At 32.0% G+C, this 24,024-nt stretch overlaps 2 protein-coding genes across 9 annotated transcripts in view; one reads left to right on the top strand and one right to left on the bottom strand.

Moving 5' to 3' along the window:
* Window positions 1–24,024, bottom strand: part of LOC126881421 (mucin-17-like) — a 440,757-nt gene that overhangs the window by 266,868 nt on the left and 149,865 nt on the right. The window lies entirely within an intron of this gene.
* Window positions 1,109–22,774, top strand: LOC126881422 (uncharacterized). The gene is made up of 3 exons (XM_050645695.1): window positions 1,109–1,268; window positions 8,388–8,620; window positions 22,447–22,774. The coding sequence occupies exons 1-3, from the start codon at window positions 1,208–1,210 to the stop codon at window positions 22,741–22,743; spliced, it is 591 nt and encodes a 196-aa protein (XP_050501652.1). The 5' UTR covers window positions 1,109–1,207; the 3' UTR covers window positions 22,744–22,774.

Here is a 24,024-nt window from a genome sequence, read left to right as displayed (position 1 = left end):
ACGTTGTCAGGAGGTGAACAGCAAACATTTTCAACATTTGAAATTATTTTTTTTTTATTTTTAATATCATTGGTCTAACTTAAATAAATTAACCTATTTTTTAACTGTAAAGAGATTTATTTCTTGTTTTAATATTTTTTCTTCCAAACTTCGTATGTATGAATTAAAAATAACAAGTTCTTTTAAAATCTGCAAAAATCTACAGGGTGTCCCATTTAAAGTAAATAAGTTAAGGGTATTTCCGGTGAAACCGGAAATGGAGTAGTAACAAAAAATATGGCATCAGATTCCTTTTTCGTCACTGTACTTGCATGCAAAGTTTCATAAATATTGTTCTTTTCGTTTCAAAGATATTTGCTTGGTTCCATACTTTATCCCAACTCGGTATGTTTATTTTAAAATATTTTTCTCTACTACTTGCTAAATTTGAAGTAAAATACACAACAAAAGAGTACCTTTGATAAAGTTTGCACTTTCACGCTCTTTTACAGCGCGTTTTACTTCAAATTTAGCAAATATTATAGGAAAATCTTTCAAATAAAACTAAAATTATATTTTCCATAAGAATGAAAATACATTTTTACACCACGTAATATTCATATCAGCTCTTTTGTAGGTGGGGAGTTATATGTACCACTAAGTTTTAGTGCGTTTAGTGATTTTTTATTCTTGGTATTTTTCAATTAAGTTTTTTCCAGTTTTTCAAATTTTCTTGTGGTAGTTATACTTCAAGACTCTTTTAATATTTTCCGACATTAATTTCCGTCACTTTTTATGCCTTTTTGTTGGAAATATGTTTTATAATCATTGTCTTATTAACTCAATATCAAATACTAATTTTTTTTTCTTATCATCAGTTAAAATATGATCAAAGTTAAAGGTAGACAAATATTCAATTTAATCTTATACAAAAACAATTGAATAACTAGATATTAAAAATCGAGTAATCTCCAAAAATATTGTGTAATTGCATAAAATTGATTTAGATCATTATTTTTAAATAAAAAATATCTTTTTTAACAGTTTTAAGTATATGATAATATAAGAATAACATTATTTGAATAATATTTATTCTCATGATCTCAAGATAAGGATAAAAATTGATTTGATTTGAAGGGTCTTCATCTTAATGTAATTCACAGTCACTTAATTTATATTGATTTATAAATCGATGCCAATATAGAAAGTAGGTAGTACATTTCGAAACATGAAACTGATAGTAGTGATTTTAGCCGCAGTTTGTCTCTACGACGTATCTGCTAAACAAGGTAAGTCAAACATACGATTTTTACAAAAAATAAAGCACTTAAAGTATCAAAACCACCATTCACAGATGAAAGTGCAAATCAATAGTTTCAAAGTAACCTTAAATATGTGGATACCAAAATCAGAAATCGATACCACCATTCATACAGTGATGGTATAAATTTTTTTAAAAAAGTCTCTTATAAATAGAGTAAAACAAGAGAACGTTTTCGATTTGGTTCATCCTCAGTGCATTCCGTAAAGTAAATGGAACTAGCACACTAGATGTAATGGTGATATCAAAATATATGGTTTTATGGATATATTTGTAGTAATTAAAATGCCATGGGTATGGCAATATGACATGGCTTCCTTGTTCTAATTTAACACTAGGTTCTTGTCAGTTCGAATGACACAGAACAAAATCAGAAATATTGCAAAAATGGAAAACATAGCTAGATGGAAAAGACAAAAAAAAAGAAAAATAATGGATATAAATTGCTTTTTACATGTAGTATTAGTAACTAAAGAAAAACCCACGTGTCTTTAACCATCATAATATTATAAAGATCTTCCAAATGGCGAGAAGATAATTTCTAGCAATGTACTTCACAGAAAAGCATTCTTTACGACGAATGTAGTAGAAGAACGAACAATGCAAAGATGATCAGATCATAAAATAAAGGAGAAGGAAGAAGAATTTCTTGTGATAGAGAATTTGTTTAAAGATTTTGTTTAACATCTAGTTAGCATATGATGTTACGTGCATTTCTGCCTTTTTATTGAACCTTGTACCTTCTCACTTCCACTTTAATATTTTTCTTTTTTATTTTTATTTTATGGCCTCATTTTCAAACGTGGCCAAGCCTTATTAGGTTCTTCTTCCTGGCTACGCAGACCCTGCTGACTACCGCTAGAAATAGTTCTGCACTACTGCATTTAAACCATTTCTCAAGTTCTTAAGCCACGATATTTATCGACTTTTAGCTTTCCTCGAATTTTACCTTGCAAATAAGTTGTAATAATGAGTATTTTTGCGCTCTCCTCAATCTTTTAAGTACACAAGTTTTCGTCTTTTGATATTTAATATTATATCCTCTTCATTTCCTATCACTCTTCCCACGTTTTACATTCTTTGACACGAATTTTAACAAGAATTTTCAAATAAAAAGAAAATTAGCCTGGGTTCTTTTGGGACAAAGTTAGCCACATGTTTTTTTAATTTACAGCTAATTTGTTTATAATAATTAAGGAATCTCAGTAATGCCATTTTAAAAAATGGGATTTTTATGTTTTCTTAAAAAATTTGCACAAACATTGTTCCTTCACAGCACCCTCTATGATTTTTCAAAAATGTAGTTCAAACGATTACTAGGGGGAAGCTACAAATCCACTGAGTTGAAATACCGAAAAAGCAATTTTAAACAAATATAATTTTCTGCATCTCCGGATTAACCCAATGGATTTTGATCTTTCTTTTTTTAATTTGCATGTAATTTCTACGTACATTACAAATATGCAATTTGTTTATAAATTTATTAATTAATAAATAGTCTAATTTGTTAAAACAATTCTTGAAAATTTTTTTTACAAAAATCTATTTTTTTAATCATAGTATCATTAATGATCATAGAAAATGGTGAAGTACACTTTAATAAATAAATTATTTTTATTAGATAATTATTTATTGAGGATAGTTTATTTATAAAAGTATACCTTAACTTTTTCCATGATTAATAACGATAGTATAATTAAAATCATGAATTTTTTGAAAAAAATCATTTTTTCAAAAATTGTTTAAACAAATTAGAATATTTATTAATTAATAAATGTCTAGACAAATTGCTATTTGTAATGTACAGAAAAATTACATACAGATTAAAAAAGAACGATCAAAATATATTCAGCAGATCCCGAGATACAGAAAATGAAAATAGTTTTAATATTTGCTTTTTCAGTTCTCGAACTCGTGCATTTGTCGGCTCCCAGCTCCCCCTTCACTTACCACGACTAGTCACCAATTGAACTGCATTTTTAAAAATTCGTGTAAAATACCAGCTTTTCTAATATGTAAAATTATTTTTTCTACGGACAATACTTTTAAAGTTATTCTAAATGTTTATAAACTACAAAATTTCACAAATTTGGCATTAGGATTTTTGACTATATTAGATAATGTTTTTATCTTTTTTTAGTACATTATGATAGCATCAGTTTTCTACTTTCATTTGGCATGCGCAGCATTGCCCTATATTTATTATTTTCTGTCTTATGTTATTGCAAAATAAAGGTCTCAGGGAAAAACAATTAGAATAACTCTTAAACTGATTAATGGATCGGTCTCAAATTTTGACGGTTTGTTAAGTATCCCAATACCCAACTTTGGGTGAAACACTAAAGTTCTAAGGTAGTTTTAATAATACTTATTAAAAAATACCTGTTTTCACTTATTTTGCAGTTTGCGTAGCAACAAATTAACTTTTTAACTTGTCTCAATGTGTTTCAATGTTCTAAAAAATTAAATTTTGTAATTTTATGTCAACTATTTAGCTTTTGAATGGGGTGCAAAACATCGAAAAAATTGCGATTTTTGCTCTAAATTGTTAATAATTAAAGAACGGACGCGAACTTCAGGCAGGAAACATGTAGGTCTTCTTCCAATAGGTCCACAATAACTAAAAAAGTAGTCAGCTACAGTGCCGGCGCTAGGGTATAAGGTGCCCGCCTGCAAAACTAGCACAGGCGCCCCCCCCGCCAAACACACACACAGATACTCGTACAACCCCAGCCTCGGGGACAATGTCTGTTTTAATGGAACAGCGGGACCCTCATGTCCGAAGATCAAACCGGTCACACTGCATAACCTGGAGTGGTACCTACCTGACCGCCCATAACCTGGAGCGGTATCTATCTGATCCCCAAGCTATACCACCACACCTCCTCATCGCAGTAGGTACCAACATAACAAATGAGGAGGCTTTGTACTGAACGTTACCTTGGATGCCCTGGGTAATGGGACATCCTCTGTATTACTTTATGTGGTTAAACCTCCTGATTTTAGGGGTAGCTACAATAGCTTTTCTCCCAATTAATGACTTGATTTTGGACTTCTTCCAAAAAATGTGTGTTCCGAGCAGCGAGGCACCGATTTCGTTGTCCCGCTATCCGAAAATGTCCTCGGTAAATAAACTTCGAAGTTCGGATACAGTTTTATTTGACCCATCATCTGACAAAACAACTTCACTTTAACTTTCTTAAGAAATTGGCTAAGAGAATTAGATTGTTTTTTTTGTCATTTCTTCTTTTTCGGCTTTTCTTTTTCGATTTGTGCCTCATATATTTTTTTGAGTGCATTTTTATTTAACTAAATAAAAATAATACAAACCGTGAAAACTTCAAGACTATGCTTCTGCAGTAATGTGAAACCGGAATTTAATAATAGTACTGGGTACTTAACAAATGTAAGTTTATATTAATTGAATGCAGGGCTAGATTGTTTAACTGCGGAGTACAACTGACAAACTATTCTGTACTATAATCACATGAAATAATACTAAATCTAAAGAGCTCTAAACTAAATTGTATGTAAAAGGTTTATTTAAAAAAATATTATGTCTTTATGGGATTAACACTTAACTTCATACCTATTATTAGGTAATAGGTACATAATATTTAGACAGGCAGCAAGAAAACAGTATGTATCACAATCTTGTTTATTTTACTAGAAATCATTCATTTCCTCTCATAACTGCTGATTCAAAACTAACAACTTGCAAGAAATTTGAAGAAAATAAACAAAGCATTATCATTAAAGAGCAAAGTTATTTGGTTGAATTATGATACTTTTGGCCAATAAATTATATAACTACATGGTAACACGAATTCTATGTGGCATTGCATATTTTTGTATATTTTACATATGTGATATGCAAAACTAACAAACAAAGATTAAAGTATTATGAGGATAAGGAATTTAAACCACATTTAAAAAATGAATTTTTCTATTTTAATATTTTGCATAACACCAACAGAAAAAAGCTCATTCTGGCGCCCCCCAAACAGGGGCGCCCGCCTGCAGTGCATCCCTTGCAGGCCCGTTATCGCCGGCCCTGGTCAGCTACCTGGATCTTTGAGTGTCCCGAACATGGTCTATTTCTAGCTTATTACCCTGGAGTAGTTCTGCTGTGTATTATTTTCGAAAATGTTTTTAAGTGTGAACTGAACAGGTTGTTCCACTTGACTTTTTGGGAATTACTACTACTTACAAAGGTCGATTGCAGTCATTGTCTGGGGAGTGTGGAAGTCTGGATTATATAATGAAGGGCTTAATGTGAAACAATGACAAGCCTCAAAAAGGTAAAAGTGAGATATTTGACTTTGAATGTTAAAAAAAAAATAAAAAATCCAGTAACAACGTTTATTGTTTTAGTTTAGATATTTCGATGCATCCTAACCTATGGGACTATAGTTGACAACAATATTAATCAAATTACTTGAAACTCGAAAAAAAACAGCCTTTATTTAGAAAAAATGTGGCTTGTTACATTATTCCATTAATAATAAATACCCAAATTTTAGATATAATTAGATTCAGAATTTTCTATTATTGACTGAGTTTGGGGTGGTTTCAACTCTATAGGTGTTATATAGTGTTTATTTCTGTGTCTCTATCAACTTGTTGGACTTTTTGACGGGTGTGTTTGGTTTTTATTGACGGACTTTGTTCATTATCCTACAACCAACTGCAATGATATAACAAGCCACTTCATAAGCCACTATATTAATCTTGAATGGTAGGTAATAATGTGACAAGCCACATTTAGGAAAAAATTACATATCGCTGGATTTTCACTACTTGAGTCACTTCTAGATTGTACATAGTCAGGGTTACGATCACGGTCACTGTTATCGACTGTCAAGTCAACTTTGCTATTTTTCTTTCTAGAATCGTCAGAACTCAATAATTATCCGAAACGCTTCCGCCCATGTTCGCCATTTTGATGTGGCTTGTCATTATGTCGAGTAGATACTAGAATAAACTAGGCCTATGCAATAGTGTGACCATAGATTTATCGGGCCATCTATTAACGAAGGGCTGAGATAATTTGTTAGTGGCTTGTTTACTATTACGTTCACCAAGAATAACACTAACTCTTTTTGAACTCATGTGTGGCTTGTCATTGTTTCACATTAAGCCCTTCATATATTGGATTAAAGTGTTAAACAATTACAATTATTACATGTTAAGTTGTATCATACTAATAAATAATGTAAATAAGATCATTTAATTTCGACAAAGTTTTTATTATCTCGTGATTAAAAATATCCATTATACATAACATTTTGGATGCTAAAAGTTTCTAAGATTCCCATAAAAAATATTTTTAACGATTATACTGTATCGTTTATGTTCACTTGCCCATTGTGTCTGCTACATAGGATATGACAAATCAGATTGATACCTTATATATTTTGTTCTTAATTTTTATGTATTTCTAATACTTTTTGCGAAGTTTTTATTTTTTCATATTTTTAGTTTAATGTTTAATAGCTCAGTTGTTTTCGTTGTCGAGTAATTTTTGAATCGCTAATCATTGAATCTTAAAAGTTTGTATGTAACTAGTTTATAAATCAATAAATAACAAGCTGAAAATGCGAGCATTATCATACCGAAAACTTTTTCTATATACCTATTTAAATTCATAATATAGAAAATTGCTATTACGAAAAACTGTTTAGAATTAAAAATTATGTTTTAATGTGCAAGTACATCATTCTAATTTAAATGTCGTGAACTATAAAGATACTTTACTCGAAATTCATATTTTTTTACATACCTCGTATAAAATTAATAAAATTTGATTCATGATGGTTGCATCATAAATCTTAGACCAAGAAGAGATTTTTATGAAGAATAACTTTTCTTCGTCAAATTAAAAATACAAGAGTTATAAATGAAAATGATGTTGGTATCCATAATTTGAGAAAATTCGTCAAATATTTTTTTCCATTAGAAGGATGTAATTTCATATATCAGAACATACTTTTTTATTCCAAACCACATTTTAAATAACAATTTTCCAATATTGTAAAATAAATAATACATACATCACATGATAAATATACTTTTACTGATGAACTTTACTTGGATCTACAGACCTAGCGAGTCTCGTAAATTCCACGGCTTTGCGCCACGCTTCACGCAACCGTATTTGCGTACTTGTGTTTTGAGTTGTGTGCGCTGGTCACTGGTCGAGTGGAGTTATAGATAATTTTTACCAAATTTAAATATAATCGTTTCTACCATAGAGGTATATATTAACATAGAGGGAGCCTACCTTCCGCGCTTCCTGACGACAAGATCTCAGGGACTGGTTTGCTGCATCTCCTTCTAACACATTGTATCGAGAATCTATAATGACATTCAGTGTGAATATAGGCACGGAAGAGCAGGACAACTGTAGCAGCTTTACTGTGCGTAAGAGTGAAACAGCACTAATCCAGATAAAAAAGATGGTGTCGTCACTTCGCTCTGAATGACACTCTCTCTATGCTAATATTTAACTCTATGGTTTCTACTGATTCAATATTAATATAGTACAATATGTATTATTGCTTTCAAAATATACTTAAATTGTATTTTTATACATTTATTACACATATTATTTTATATAATAATTAAATTCACTATAAAATGTCATTTATATTTTATTAATAGCTAAATAATTTAAAATTTAGTTTGACATTCACGAAGTGTCAAACTCAAATGTAAATAATTACATTTGCTTTGCTTAACAAATTCAGGTTAAAAAAGTAGCCTACTTCCTAATCAAAGATTTCAGCTGACGTTTAGTGCCTGGTAGGAGATAACCGGATTGTGACGTCACATTTTCGATTTTGAGGTCGATTATCTCGAAGACGGTTAGAGATATCAAAATGCCGTTTTCAGATTTGGATTCAGAAGACAAAACTACATAAGAATCCATCGATACATCTGCTCTAAGTATTGCAGGAGCGGCGACGCAATAACACACAGACTTTTGCAAATTTATAAACGAAAAGTTTTCGTTGAAAATTAATCAAAATTAACCAAACTTCTGGTATAATATTATTAGATAATAATTATTTTTTTAATATTTTAGATGACTACGTGCAATGGGTGAGTTATGATGGTACAATACCCGCCAATGTTGTGGAAGGAACTACATCCATTGATGGTAGACAATTATATATTGCCCGTGCCTTTGTTAGTTTAGATGAGTCTGATCTTTATAATGACAATCAAGGTTACATAGTAGGCCCAGTGGAAGCAGGAGTTTTACAACTCAATGCTAGTTTTCCTGATTTAACTTACCATATTACCGACAACATTGAGGTAAATTTATATATTATAATATGTTTTTAAAGTAAATAAAAGTAGGAAGTACAGGTACACTATCATCTATATCTATATATAACTACATTGGAGTCAAACTACTGAGGTAGGATTTGACAATAAAAGGTATATCTCTAAATGGAGTAAATTTTAATTTCCTACGTTTTGCAGAGGATACAGTATTAATATAGATAATAACAACAATTTACAAAATGTAATGCAATGCCGTAATTAAGACTCTCATGAATATAGACTGAAGATGGATTTGAATAAAACTAAATGCATGATCATGATCAAATCAGCAGATGCAAATATTCAATTGAATATAGTGTAATTGAAGATACTGTAATTGAGAGCGTGGATACCTACCAATTGTACTTAGAAATATGGATAACACCAAACCAAAGAAATTAAACCAATAAATATAGAACAAACCAAAGAGATTAAGACACGTAATGAAATAATACGTACATCATTCGTTATACTTCAAATGTTTCTTTGTTATCGGGATAAAACGTGAAAACTACGCCTAAAAATGCTTGACTGTTAGCGCTGTTTCACATTATAAGATTTTCGACCGTGCCATGGTTAAAATCTACATAGTGGCTCGGAATCTTTCTCCCTTCACCGCTTGAAACGTTCGCCGAAGGGAGAAAGATTTCATATTCATATGATTGCTCGAGTCACGAGTAATGTGAAACAACACTTACTCTTGTTTATGGCCTGAAAGCGTGGACACTAAACCAAATGCATCTGCGTATGTTGGTTACCATTGAATTTTGGTATTTCAGTTGAGTCCTACAAATATCATTCTTCTTCTTCAAGCGCCTATCCGTTCCGGATGTTGGCAATCATCATAACTATCTTGACTTTGTTTGCCGAAGTGCGGAGCAGGTCAGGGGTAGTCGTGTTATACCACTTTCGTAAATTTTGAAGCCAGGAAATGCGTCTTTCCCGGTCCTCTTTTATCATTTACTTTCCCTTGGAGAATCAGTTGGAGAAGGTCGTAACGTTTATCATGGATTCAAATAATGTCAAATGTGGAAGTGACAAGAAGGATAGGAAATGAAGCGGAAATAATATTAAATATCAAAAGACGAAAACTTTAGTACCTAGGACATGAGATGAAAGGTCAAAAATATTCATTATACTCTGGGCTAATTAGCAAAATACAGAAATACAGGAAAAGTTATTTACTATTCTTGTTCTCATGATCATTTTTCAGTGCGTCACAGTTTTTCGATTTCTCTCTAATGCATTAAGTTAGATGAGACAGAAAAAGCGGTAGCTCCTTGATTAAACACAAAAATAATGCAGCATTATAATGGTTATACATATACATAAGATGTCTATTCCTAACCTACGTTTGATTCGTTGATATTTAGAATGCGCGTTTTTTCTAGCCAATCAAATACACGTATTACGAACATTTGACGAAATCTTCGTCCATTTTGGCCATTTTTTAGAAGTGTCAAAGAGTCAAGTGACGGTTATTATTCAGGTCATTATTTTGTGTACCTGTCATTTTGAAATTTCGAATTCGACTTCCCTTGTGTTTCACAACGTTTTTGTGCATTATTTTGTGTTTTGGTTTAGAATTTAGTGCGTTAAAAGTTAGTTATTGGCGTGAGGAGGCTAGAGACATTCAAGATGTACCGAAGAGTGCTAAATATCTCATGAGTAGATAGAATAGCCAACGTGGAGGTAATGAGACTTACGCATAAGGAACGAGAAAAACTAACAAATAAGAAGAAAACTGAGATATATGGGACATGTGATGAGAGATGTATATCTAATACTCCAGATCATTATGCAAGAAAAAGATCCATAGTAAGGAGACGTAACTCATGGCTGAAGAACCTTAGGAACTGGTTTGGATGTAATAACAATGAATTATTTAGAGCAGCGGTTTCAGAAATAAAGATCTCTCTGATGATTGCCAACTTTTGAAGCGGAGACAGCACCTAGAGAAGAAGATAAAAACAGTTTATGGATAGTTTTGTGTCATTTTTTAATGTTTCCATATTTATAAATTTAATTAACAATATTGTCTACTTTTTAATTTTATTCCCCTTTATAAAAAATACCTACACGTTAACATATTGTGTAAAAATCAAATCTACTAAATTACTAATTAGTTTAATTCCACAAGCTTTTCACCTATGGTTAAGTACGATTCTGGAATCTGTCAGATTCGTCAATAATTACATGAAATAAGTCTCGACACACCCAATACAGTATATGACGTCATAATAAAATTAATGACGCACTGAAAAATGATCATGAGAACAAGAATAGCAATTTTATTGCTGGAATCGAATCTTATGATTGTATATATTAATAATATAGGTATGCAAAGTCCGCAGATAGTGTGCTACATTTTTTATAAACAAAATGGCGCCCGAAAATCGTGTTTTTTTCAATTTTTGCTTTAGAACTCCAAAAATTTTAACTTTACACCCAAATTAAAATTCACCGCAATTGAATTCTGCATAGAGATGTGTTTTTCCCGATTTACTTTGACGAAAATTTTCCCCGGAAAATAGAATATCTCGGGAAATATTAAATTAAATTAAATCATGAAAACGGTATTGGAAAAAAAGCCGCAGGACGCTTTTTTAAAAAGAAAAAGAATGTGTGTGTACTTTGTACGCACGTAAGAAGTTATACTTCTATTATATGATTTCAACGGAATAGTTATTTTCCTAACTAGTGCGGAAAGTGATACTTTCACGCACGAGACTGCCGTTGGCCCGAACGACGCGATAGCGGAGTTCGGGCAAGCAGTCGAGTGCGGGGAAGACACTTTCCGCATCAGTTAGGAACAATATTTTTTCTAGGGCCGTACGTTTGGAAAAAAGCCACAAAAAAGAGTTATATCAATTTTTATTTAGAAGTGAAAATACATAAATTAATTCTTTGACAAGGTTGTCAAAACCAACCTTTCAATATAATGGGTTAACACGACGACGATATTGGTTTCCATCACGACGATTCAAAACCATTGTAATTGTCTACTGATCTGACTTAAATGTTATGTCAAAATAATTTTATTTCATCGAATTATTAGTAGAAATTGCACAAGAGCTCTAAAATTATCGAATTTTTCCCGAGTGACACTTTGACAGTTTTAATTTCACGACCCGAAGGGGAGTGAAAGTATGTCAAAGTGGCACGAGGGAAACAATTCGATTATAATTTTAGAGATCGAGTGCAATTTGCTGCGATTATTTCATGAATAAAACTGTTCAATACCAAAATTTTATTGTAAATTATATATGTAAGTACAAATTACTACAGTTAAACACACAGTTGTTATAAATATTTGACGGTTGAAAGTCATCACTTTTATAACTTTTAAAAAAGTAATTGTCATTAATGTCAAATGCCACTGAATGTATTTTTTCGTAGCAACTAAGGGCATCTGACGTAATAGACTTGACGACGGGATATTATCAAAAATTATCACTTTAATTTTTATTTCTGTAGCTTTCTATTGGTCAGAATCTCCTATGAATGAAATAATCGCGCTAATTTCATTAAAACATGAACACAATAAGATAAATTTGAAATAAATTAGTAAATAATATCTAAATATTAGTTTATTGCATGTATTATAATTTATTATAATACCATATGCGGGAAAATTTACTTTCACGCACGCCGTGCGGGAAAGTGCAACTTTCGGAAACGAAATGCGTGCGTGAAAGTGGCTCTTTTAGCACGGCCGTAGAAAAAATATATCTACTTTAAACAGGTTATTTTTATTTAGAGATTTAACTAATTTTTACTTACTACTTTCCAAAAATTTTTACTAAAATAATACTAAAAATAAAAAAAGTAGATATCCCACGGAATTGAACCAGTGACCTGTCGATCTCCGGTCGAACGCGCTACCACCGAGCTAAACCCCCTTTGCTTTGACAGCTTACAAGATTTCTCATACATACTGACAAATTCAATAGACCAAAGACACAAAAATTATAATAAATAATACGAAAGTTTAAGTTTTCAGTCTAATGGCATATAAAGCAACATAATGCTACTCTACATCCCACCAGAATGAAAACAATGGGAACCTTCTCTGGTTACACCTCCGAGGCTTCTACAATTTGCAAGCCATACGGATGCGTAGACTAAGGAAGATGAGGGAATTTTACAATATATAATTCACGTCCCATCTGCTCAGCGCGGTAAAGTTCCAACGAGAATAGTTCCCTTTGTACTCCAAACAGAGTAAAGTAAATCAAAAATGAATAACCATTTTCAATGTCGTTGCAACACGAAACTACAGCCGCGCGATATTCTAGTCCAATCAGAGAGTGCCGCAAGCACCTCTACCGGTTTCGAAACTTATTATTCTCTCATCAGGAGGCACATATGCTGCTGATCGCAACGAACGAAATGGCATAGATGCCCTAGCGGCAACTGCTATCAAAAGTCTAAGTTTTCAGTCTAATGGCATATAAAGTAACATAATGCTACTCTACATCCCACCAGAATGAAAACAATGAGAACCTTCTCTGGTTACACCTCCAAGGCTTCTACAATTGGCTTCTACAATAAATAATACATTTACTAAAAACACTAATATATCCTTTTAATGACTTATTTGCGCTGATACATAAATAATTTGAAAGATTAGCGAACTACATAATGTCTGTCTGCGCATGCACCAGGCAAGTATAAAATTTCACCCTCGATCGTAAAGAAGTATAACTTTAAAAAAAGTTTAATTGTGATGAGGATGAGTGATTCCTGAGATACAACCTGTTAAAGTTGACCGGCATTTATGGCAAAGATATAAACAATAGGATCATAATTTTCGAACCATCACCATTTTATTTTTGTCCTCTTTCTCCACACCAATTTTCATATCTTTAAAATAATCATAACATAATATTTTTTTTTCTCTGATTCTGGCTTTGGTTTAGAACTAGAACCTTTAGCCACGTAATTGTATAACTTATCACTAAGTCAGGGGAGTAATGTGTAGTGTGTGTGTTGAGTAAGTGTCTTGTTACTTTGCAAAGTCGACGTCATTGTCTTTGCAAAGAGACGCTAATTGTTTCCGAACGTCTGCGGTCCCTCCGGTGACATAACATAATATATTATTATAATAAAAACTATCGATTTTACGAGTGAAAATTTCCAAAAATAGCAAAATTCCAATCAAAAATTGGGTTGGAGAAAATGTAATATGAGAGTTCAAAATAGGTATAAGTAAAAAAATTGCATTTTCTCGGCTTCCCATGGAGCCATTTTCTTCATTCTTTTTTTGTTCCCAAGAACCTCGAGTAGAGCCATCTAACTAACGCATTATTAAATGCAAATCTTGCTTTTGTTTTATTACAAGAAATTTATTTATTTATAAGAATAGAAAACTACATATTTTTCCAGTTGTAGACTTTTTTTAGATAAACTTACTACAAGTGTACCTTTTAACGTTAAATACACAAATATTCTCATTTGAAAGCTGTATAATTATTTAAACAATCTTTATTTAACCTTTAACTACACGCGCTGGCGTACTTTGTACGCCAGATATAAGAATTATACTGGAAATATATTTAAAAATTTAATTTTTGACCTTGCTTATTTTTCTAACCTATCACTGGAATGTGCTTTACAATTTGGTTTTAGTTTCGTTATAATCGGCGTTCTGGAAAGATCGTAATTTACATTTTATTTGTTGTTTCCGGTGGTGGACAATATACCCCAGGATTATATTACTATAAGTCGTAATATAAGTACATATTTTAATTGTTTTTTAGTCCTTATGGCAAAAAATATATTTTTCTTTGTAAACAATATTTTTCTCCTTTAAAAAATCACATTTAAAAAAAATTTTTTTATTAGTAATTTTATTTATCATGGAATCCAGTTATTCCATGATTCCAGTTATAAATCCCAATTGGCTTACTGAAAAGGAACTCCAAGTATTCACTGATGCCGAATTAGGTTTATAACAAACAACTAAGTGTATTTTTTCAAAAAAAAAAAAAATAAACAAATCCGCTGTTTTTAAGTGTATTTTCTTGTGGCGTACAAAGTACGCCACGCGTGTAGTTATGTTATAACTTGATGTGCGGGTAGTTAAAGGTTAAAAAAATTTAAAAATTTTTGTAATAATAAATAAATTAATTTATTATCACGAAACAAAAGCAACTTTGACATTTAATAATGCGTTAGTTGGATGGCTCTACTCGAGTAACTTGGGAACAAAATAAGAATGAAGAAAATTGCTCAATGGGAAGCCGAGAAAATGCATTTTTTTAACGTATACCGATTTTGAACTTTGAGATTACATTTTCTTCAACCTAATTTTTGATTGGAATTTTGCTATTTTTGGCAATTTTCACTCATAATATCGATAGTTTTTATTATAATAATATACGTTATGAGTAATTTAAAGATATGAAAATTGGTGTGAAGAAAGAGGACAAAAATAAAATGGCGATGGTTCGAAAAGTATGATCCTATTGTTTATATCTTTGCCATAAATGCCGATCAACTTTGGCCGGTTGTATCTCAGAAACCACTCGTCCCAATTAAACGTTTTTTTCTTTTAAAGAAGCGTCCTGCAGCTTTTTTTCCAATACCGTTTTCATAATTTAATTTAATTTATTATTTCCTGAGATATTCTATTTGTTTATAAGCCAAAAAATTGTTTATAATTTTAAAATATTCCTGAGGCCGCTTAAATAGTCCAATTTTAATTCCGTAAAGTACACTAGATGGGTACAGTGTCTTTTTCCCTGGCGTAGAAACTTCAGAAAATTGTTTAAATGCAGAGTTTTGAATTGTGCAGATTAGACAGAAATAGAAAACCTAATGTCTGTTGTCGAAAATGTACAATAATTGGAAAAAAATTGCATTAAATTAAGTTTTTCGACTCCTTATACACAACTTTGGCCTTCATATTCCGTGTGTATAGAACTCTATAAGAAAATTGAAACGAGTGTTAGGGTCGGTAAGAGTTTTTTCACAATAATTTACAATTCAGGGTCCTCAAAAAATTTCAAATTTTCAAAATTTTGCTGGACCCAAAATAAGCATTTCAAATAGTCGAATAAAGAAGGGTACAATGAAAAATTTTCACTTTGAAAAATTTAATTCGGTCAACTAGGAGAGCCTAGGAATTTTTTTGTTGAAAGTTATGGTGGTAGGAGAAGCTCCTTCGCGCGCCAAGCAAAAAGTGAATCGACGAATTCAAAATCAAAACTCGCTACAAAAATTGCATTTTCTCGGTTTCCTGTCGTCCGACTTTGATGGTTTTTTTAATCGATGTCTCGGGCGACAAGAATTTTAAATACGATAATCTCAAATACATGTTTTAATTTCAAAAATAGAAATTTGCAATAATCATTTTTTCTCGGTGTACCGAAGGGCTACTCCCACCACCATAACTTTTTGAAATTCCGTGGGCTCTACTAGTTAACCTATTTCAATTTTTTAACAGTAGAAAGTCTGGCTTAGTGTACCTACCTAGAAAGCCCGAAGGCATCATTTTGGCCCCACGTTCTTTAATCAATTAAAACTCAGTTTAAAGAAATTAAATCTACTCTAGACGATAAAATCTTATTTTATTTTTTACTTTCATTGTTTAACATATTCGCTGTCTATCAAAACCATTCGGAACACCATACAGTTTGCAGATTTTGATATTTGCCACACATTGCTTTGTTACAGCCGTGGCAAGGATTGGAAGTATGATTTTCTTTATAAAATATTTTCAACTGATATTTTTTTTTTCGTTTTTGGACAGTAGCAGTGATAGTAGTTGTCGGTACACCTGATGTTGCTAGGCGTAGTTCAGATTTTGGGAGGCAAGGTATGGGGCCCATAATTCTTCACACAGCCGAAGAATAAACTTACGAAGACTGAGTCTACTTCCAGTTATTTCTTTATAAATAATCCATGCATTTATTGCTTCCAAGTCAAAAGTATTATGGAACACGTACATAGGCCATCGTCTTGAAGTTACTTTTGTAGTATAAAGACGCGACATTTGGTCCTCTACACCAACAATTGTATCTTTGTGTTCACTAACAATTCTATCTTTATTACGTAGATGATCAGTACCAGTATAAGGGTAACCATTTACAATAAACATACATAAATATAATTTTACCCATCCGACTGGAATTTGAAAGAATGGCTTGTCGAATTTCCCAGAATATTTTTTTGTGTTAAATAAGGCATTGTATCAAAATATTAAAACTCATAAAATATGAAATTATTATTGCCTCAAATAAAAAAACTACAATAACTTCAAATCTAGTGTTCTAGTGTTACATTCTAGTGTTAAAGTACGTTTGAGAGCTTAAGCCTTTCCTTATAATTATGAAAAATAAATTTTCAACGATAAAGTGCTTATTTTCGGCCCAGCATGAATTTATAAATTTTTACGGACACACAAATGCAAAATTTTTATGCAAAATAGTTATTTTCTTAACAAGTGCAGAAAGTCATTCTTTTCCGCACGCGACTGCAGTTTGCCGAACGACGCGAAGCGGGAGTTCGGCAAGCAGTCGAGTGCGGAAAAGAGACTTTCTGCCAAAGTTAGGAACAATATTTTTTCTAAGAGCCTTTAAAAAATTACCAAATCTTAATCAATTAATTTAATTAATTTGAAAATACATACACAAATTAATTCTTTGACAAGGTTGTCAAAACCAAACTTTCAATATAATTAGTTAGCATGACGACGATCTTGGTTTCCATGACGATGATTCAAAACCACTGTTATTGTCTACCGATTTGACTTTGGAATATTATGTCAAAATAATTTTATTTCATCGAATTGTCGCGTTAATTTCATTAAAACAGGAACAAAATGAGATATATTTGAAATAAATTAGTAAATAATACCTAAATATTAGTTTATTGCATGTATTATAATTACTTTAAGGCCATATTAACATATCTAAATTAACACGCGTGCGGAAAAGTAAAAACCGCGTGCGGAAAAGTAACACGCGTACGGAAAATAACATGCGTGCGGAAAAGTGAAACTTTCTAAACTAAAATTCGTGCGCGAAAGTAGACATTTTTGTACGCTCGTAGAAAAACTATTAAACCTATTCTAACGAAATTTTGTCGGATTATAAAGTTTTCCTAGTCGAAAATGAAGGTTATATATGTTATGTTAAAGATGTCGAAAAGATTAAAAAGATTTTGCTCTTTCCAATTATTACTATTTTTTGAATAATAAACATTAAATTTTCAATTTGTAGCTAATTAAGTGTTCTTTAAAGTAGTTAAAAACTAAATAGGTCTGGATCCCGCGTATGAAAAAAAAGTTGATTAATAGCAACCTGAAAATTTGTTAATAGCTTAAGGGTGTCTAGACGGACACACTTTGATGTATGGGAACACTGGAACAGGGGAAGTTTTAATTGTGGAACAGGTTAAAAATTTGGAACGGTCGGACCACGAAAACGTCACATTTATTTTGTCCGACAGAACTTCCAATTTATTTGTTACCCGTTCTTTAAACTTTCATGCAAAAATCAGACTGCTATTTATCACTTGTCATAATTCCTGTCATTTGACATATTCTACACTCACTATAATTCCCATTTGGTGATAAATAGCAGCCTGATTTTTGCATGAGAGTTTAATGAAAGGGTAACAACTCAATTGAAAGTTCTGTCGGACAAAATACATGTGAAGTTTTCGTGGGCTGACCGTTCCAAATTTTTAACCTGTTCCACAATTAAAACTTTCCCTATTCCAGTGTTCCTATATATCAAAGTTTGTCCGACTAGACACCCTTAAGCTATTAACAAATTCTCAGCTTGCTATTAATACACTTTTTTTCATACGCGGGATCCAGACCTAAAACGTTTTCGCCTAAAAATTATTTTTTCTGCAGCCGTCCCGAAAATAAAATTTTCGGTATGATTTATTAAATCGAAAGTACCATTTGACACAACTCGTACCGAAAGTAGCTACTTTCGGGACTAGTTTTGTCACTTTCGGGACGCTTTGTTTACTTTCGGGACGATTTTGGGCTAGGTAACGGCTTTGAAAATAACATCAACTTTGTATTCTATTATGACAACGCTTGTCATTTAAGATTCGTGTGTGTTTTCGCTCAGTTTTTTTATCTTCAATTTCAAGAAATGGAAATCAGCAGTGAAAGTGAAGCCGAAATGATTCCAGATGAGATTAGGGAAACAAAATATCAATGTAAATAATTGCTATAATTGTGTTATTATTATTCATCAGTAGATTTTTCTAATGTTGAATTCACGAGAGTAACTTTAAGGTGTTTAATAAAAGTTCATAAGTAAAGTTTATCGATATACAAAATTGGGATAAAGTATGGAACCAAGCAAATATCTTTGAAACGAAAAGTACAATATTTATGAAACTTTGCATGCAAGTACAGTGACGCAAAAGGCATTTGATGCCATATTTTTTGTTACTAGTCCACTTCCGGTTTCACCGGAAATACCCTTAATTTATTTATTTTAAATGGGACACCCTGTATATTTTTGCAGATTTTAAAAGAACTTGTTTTTAATTCATACATACCAAGTTTGGAAGAAAAAACTAATAAAGCAAGAAATAAATCTCTTTACAGTTAAAAAAATAGGTTAATTTATTTACGTTAGACCCATGATATTAAAAATTAAAAAAATAATTTCAAATGTTGAAAATGTTTGCTGTTCACCTCCTGACAACGTGCAAGCCTATAAATAAATTCGTGAATCACTTTTTGCACGATTTCTCCACGTATTAGTTCACATTCATCAATTATTCTTTGTCTCAAATCCTGCAAGCATGTTAGTCGCCTAACGTAAACACGTGATTGTAGATAACCCCAAAGAAAAAAAAATCTAACGGGTTGAGGTGCGGAGAACGAGCTCTATGAATCCTCTACGTCCAATCCATCGATTTGGAAAATTCACTTCCCAAAAAATTAAAATTCATGATAACCGATTAATTATCATTAATATTTCAATACGATCTTTTTCACTTAAATGAACCATTTCTAATACAAATTATTTCTGTCGATTACTTCAGTAACAGTTTTACCTACTGCATACACCAAATTCAAATAAGTCATGCAGTGCATGTAAACAACAATTTTAGTCTACAGTATAGATGGTACTCGTTTATTTCCTAACCTAATACATTGTATTTTTACAAAAAATTATTTACAGACACTTTACCAAATTTTTCTACCAAATTTGGTGTGTATGAATTAAAAATAACAAGTTTTTTTTAAATCCGCAAAAATATACAGGGTGTCCCATTTAAATTAAATAAGTTAGGGGTATTTCCGGTGAAACCGGAAGTGAAGTAGAACAAAAAATATGGCAACAAATGCACTTTGCGTCACTGTACTTGCATGCAACGTTTCATAAATATTGTTCTTTTTGTTTCAAAGATATTTTCTTGGTTCCATAATTTATCCCAACCCAGTATTCTTTTTAACATACAAAACGGCTGCAGAAAAAATATTGTACGCAACACGATCCAAAAGTGATTTTACTCGCCTACGGCTCGCCCTGGAAAGTTCCTACTCATCTCGTAAAATATCACTTTCGGAACTTGTTACGTAAATTACTATTACGGGCAATATCTTTTGAGTTATAAGCGAAAATATGGGAGAAAATTTAAAAATGTTAAATTCTTTTTTAGATTTTGTTAGATAAACAATTATAACTATTATTAAGTGAAATGTTTGAGACTGGTGCATATCGTGATAATTGGTACAAGGTACATTATGAATAATTGATTCCAGTCAATAAATGTAGACTCCCATGGAAAATGTCCATTATAGTCTGTATTTCAACAGATTCCGCCTGGACTAATTAGATATTTCAGTGTCACATGTACCTAATATTAGGGTGGTTCGAAAAAAGTCAAGTTGATAATTCCGTATCGCTATAGTGCGAAAAAGTTGCGATTGGTAATTACAAGAAAAATTAAAAAGTAATTATTCAAATCGGACTTTATCTTCCGATCCCGCAACGGACCTAAAAATTATCAAAAAAACGAAATTTTACCTTTTTTTCAAAAATTTTTATTTAGCCGTCGAGTATGTTTTATTTATCTCTATAGTAAAATTTATTTACACTTTGCATGGTTGAGTACTAAAAAAAATTGTTTTACGTATTTAACGGATATTTTCCAATTCCGCAAGGTCAATCAAAATCTATAAAAAATTGAAATTTTTGATGATTTTGGAAAATTAAAAAAACTTTAGTTATCTCATTTTTTTGTTACATTGTGAAGCTCTTCTCTTGTTTAGATATTGTATGACAATATTTAAACAATCCAGATCTCAAAACGAGGGGGTGGTTGCACTTCTAGCTCCACACGCACCCTTCTCTCCAACCAACCAATGAGTGTGTGTTTTTTTACATTATTTAAATATGTACACTTCTTTTTCATCTGTTGGTGTCCAGCTCTCAAACTCCAACTTTGCATTGTGATTCCTTAGTAAAATCTGGCAGTATGGATCTTGATTTAAGTGTTGTCCTGATGCATCCATCTCTTGATTGAGGTCCACATACGTTAGCATTAGACTAGACAATGCTTCCGTGGCCAACTTTAGACACCGCTCATCAGCTAGCTTGTGACAGGGATAGCTTTGTACATTCCAGTCCGACATGTCGCCCGATGTAATACAAGGAGTTATATCTTCATTTGAAACTGTTCGAGGAAGTGGTGGAGAAGATAGTTTTGCAACATTCCAGTCTATTATTTTAGTTTAGTCCTGTGCTTTAAGATTTCAAGTAGTAGGGAGAAAAGAAACACATTAGAGAGCTAGGCCAAGGAGAGTGTTAAAAGCCGGACAGACTAAAGCTAAGGGCAAAAATATTAGAAATTTCATCCCTCCTACTTTAAATTTTCAACCACAGGACTACACCGAATTAATAGACTGGAATGTTACAAAACTATCTTCTCCACCAATTCTTCGAAGAGTTTCAAATGAAGATATAACTTCTTGCATTACATCGGGAGACATGCCAGACTGGAATTTACAAAACTATCCCTGCCACATGCAAGCTGACGATCGGTGTCTAAGGTTGCCCACGGAAGCATCGTCTAATGCTAATGTATGTGGGCCCCAATCAACAGATGGATTCATCAGGAGAACATTTAAATCAAGGTCCATGCTGCCAGATTTTACCAAGAAATCACAATACAAAGTTGATGTTTAAGAGCTGGAAACAAACAGATGAAAAAGAAATGTACATATGTAAATAATGTAAAAAACACACACTCATTGGTTGGTTGGAGAGAGGGGTGCGTGTGGAGCTAGAACTGCAATAACCCGCTCGTTTTGAGTTCTGGGTTGTTTAAATATTGTCATACAATATCTAAACAAGCGAAAAGCTTCACAATGTAACAGAAAAATGAGATAACTAAATGTTTGTGAATTTATCAAAATCATCAAAAATTTAAATTTTTTATAGATTTTGATTGACCTTGCGGGATCGGAAGATAGGTATTCGTTAAATGCATAAATCTATTTTTTTTATTACTCTATCATGCAAACACAAATAAATTTTACTATAGCGATAAATAAAACGTACACCAAGGATAAATAAAATTTTTTGGAAAAAAGGTAAAATTTCATTTTTTTTCCTAATCTTTAGGCCTGTTGCGGGATCGGAAGATAAAGTCCGATTTGAATAACTATTTTTTTGTTTTTCTTGTAATTACCAATCGCAACTTTTCCGCACTATAGCGACACGGAATTATCAACTTGACTTTTTTCGCACCACCCTACTAATATGCTCCATTTAAAATTATTGTTATTTTAATATTTTGTGTTTAAAACAGATTTCATTTTCCAGATCCTAACTGTTGTGGATGGAGCCAAAGTCGAATGGGTTAGCACAAATCAAACATTTTTACCAAAATGGTTCGATAGTGATGACTACCATCCAGTGCACTCCAACTGGCATCAAATTGTTAATATAAATTCAACCATTTATATAGGAAGAATCTACGACTCGGAAATAGGTGGTACATTTGGACATATACCGGTCTCCACTGAGTTATACGAGGACGAGGATATGGCATACTATGCTTTTGGCGATGATGTCCGCGAATCTAATGTATACGATATTTTACTGTATTATTTCAAATAATAGATAACGTAAAATATAGTTGTTAACAATATTTATATTATATTTTGATCTAATCCTCTCCTAATTGGCAACGAACTTACTGAAAGTGTGGGGATTAAAGGAAGTGTCCGGCAGGGGTTTATCTTATCCCCACTCCTATTCCAGATTTATTCCTAGGAAATATTAAAAAAATGTATGGAAAATGCAAATGAGGGCATAAAAATAAACGGTGAGTTAACGAACAATATTAAATATGCCGATGACACGGTGATATTTGCCAGTAGCATAGATCAATTACAACAGGCAATGGAAAGGGTTAATTAAGTTAGTGATAAATACGGCCTGAGCCACAACTTCAACTTCAACTTTGACAGTTACGTATAAACAACATACTAATGAAATTAATTTCGACTCGATTCAAGTTCTTTGTTTAACCCAGGTATGACAATACCAAAAGGCACCATTAGGAAATATTCCAATTTAAAGTTCAGAGAACCTGTATGAAACGAGTTTGTGTACTCGAATACAGAGTATGACGTTAGTATAATGTCATACTCTATATTAGAGTACACAGACTCGTTCCATACAGTAGATAATAACTTAAAAGATACTCAATATACGTAAAAAATTATAAAAAACCAAATTTTAGTTTTTTCTATAACGAATATTTTTTCCACCTACCTCTACCGAAAGTATACTTTTCCGGACCTGATTGTAGGGAGCAAAGTTGTACTTTTCCTCCCTAGGGAGGAAAAGTAAAAGTGACGTCATGGTATTTCATTCATGAAATATAACTTATTGACGCCCTGTACAATATCTATTTTCTATTAAGTAAGTATCTATACATTTTAACGTTTATTTAAAAACACTCTGTATATTTCAGAATGGTAAAAAACAGTAAATTGTTATTCTGATTTAACAATGTTTACATTAATAATTTGACTTATATTTGACAGTTGACAGTTATATTGTACCTACTTGTTAGTTTCAGTTCTAATAAATTTTGTTGGTTAGTTACATAAATAAGTTAAGTAAAAATGAAAAAATTACTTGTTATTTGAGGAAGGTGGAAAAATCATATGTATAACATGGGAGTAAGTACCTTTTCCTCCCTTGAATGATTACTGCCCTCCGCTACGCGTCGGGCAGTAAACTTCATTCTCGGGAGGAAAAGTAGTACTTTCCTCCCTTGTTATACAAATAGCTATTACTATTTCTGTAGGGTAAAAAATAACAGAAATAGAAACGTTTAAATCTTAAACTTTATTCAGTGTTAAAATTTCAAACGAATCGGTCGTGTAT

This window comes from Diabrotica virgifera, chromosome 3 (genome assembly GCF_917563875.1).
Source record: "Diabrotica virgifera virgifera chromosome 3, PGI_DIABVI_V3a".
NCBI lineage: Eukaryota > Metazoa > Arthropoda > Insecta > Coleoptera > Chrysomelidae > Diabrotica > Diabrotica virgifera.
Note: the sequence above shows the minus strand (reverse complement) of the source record. Positions and strands in the feature narration are given on the sequence as shown.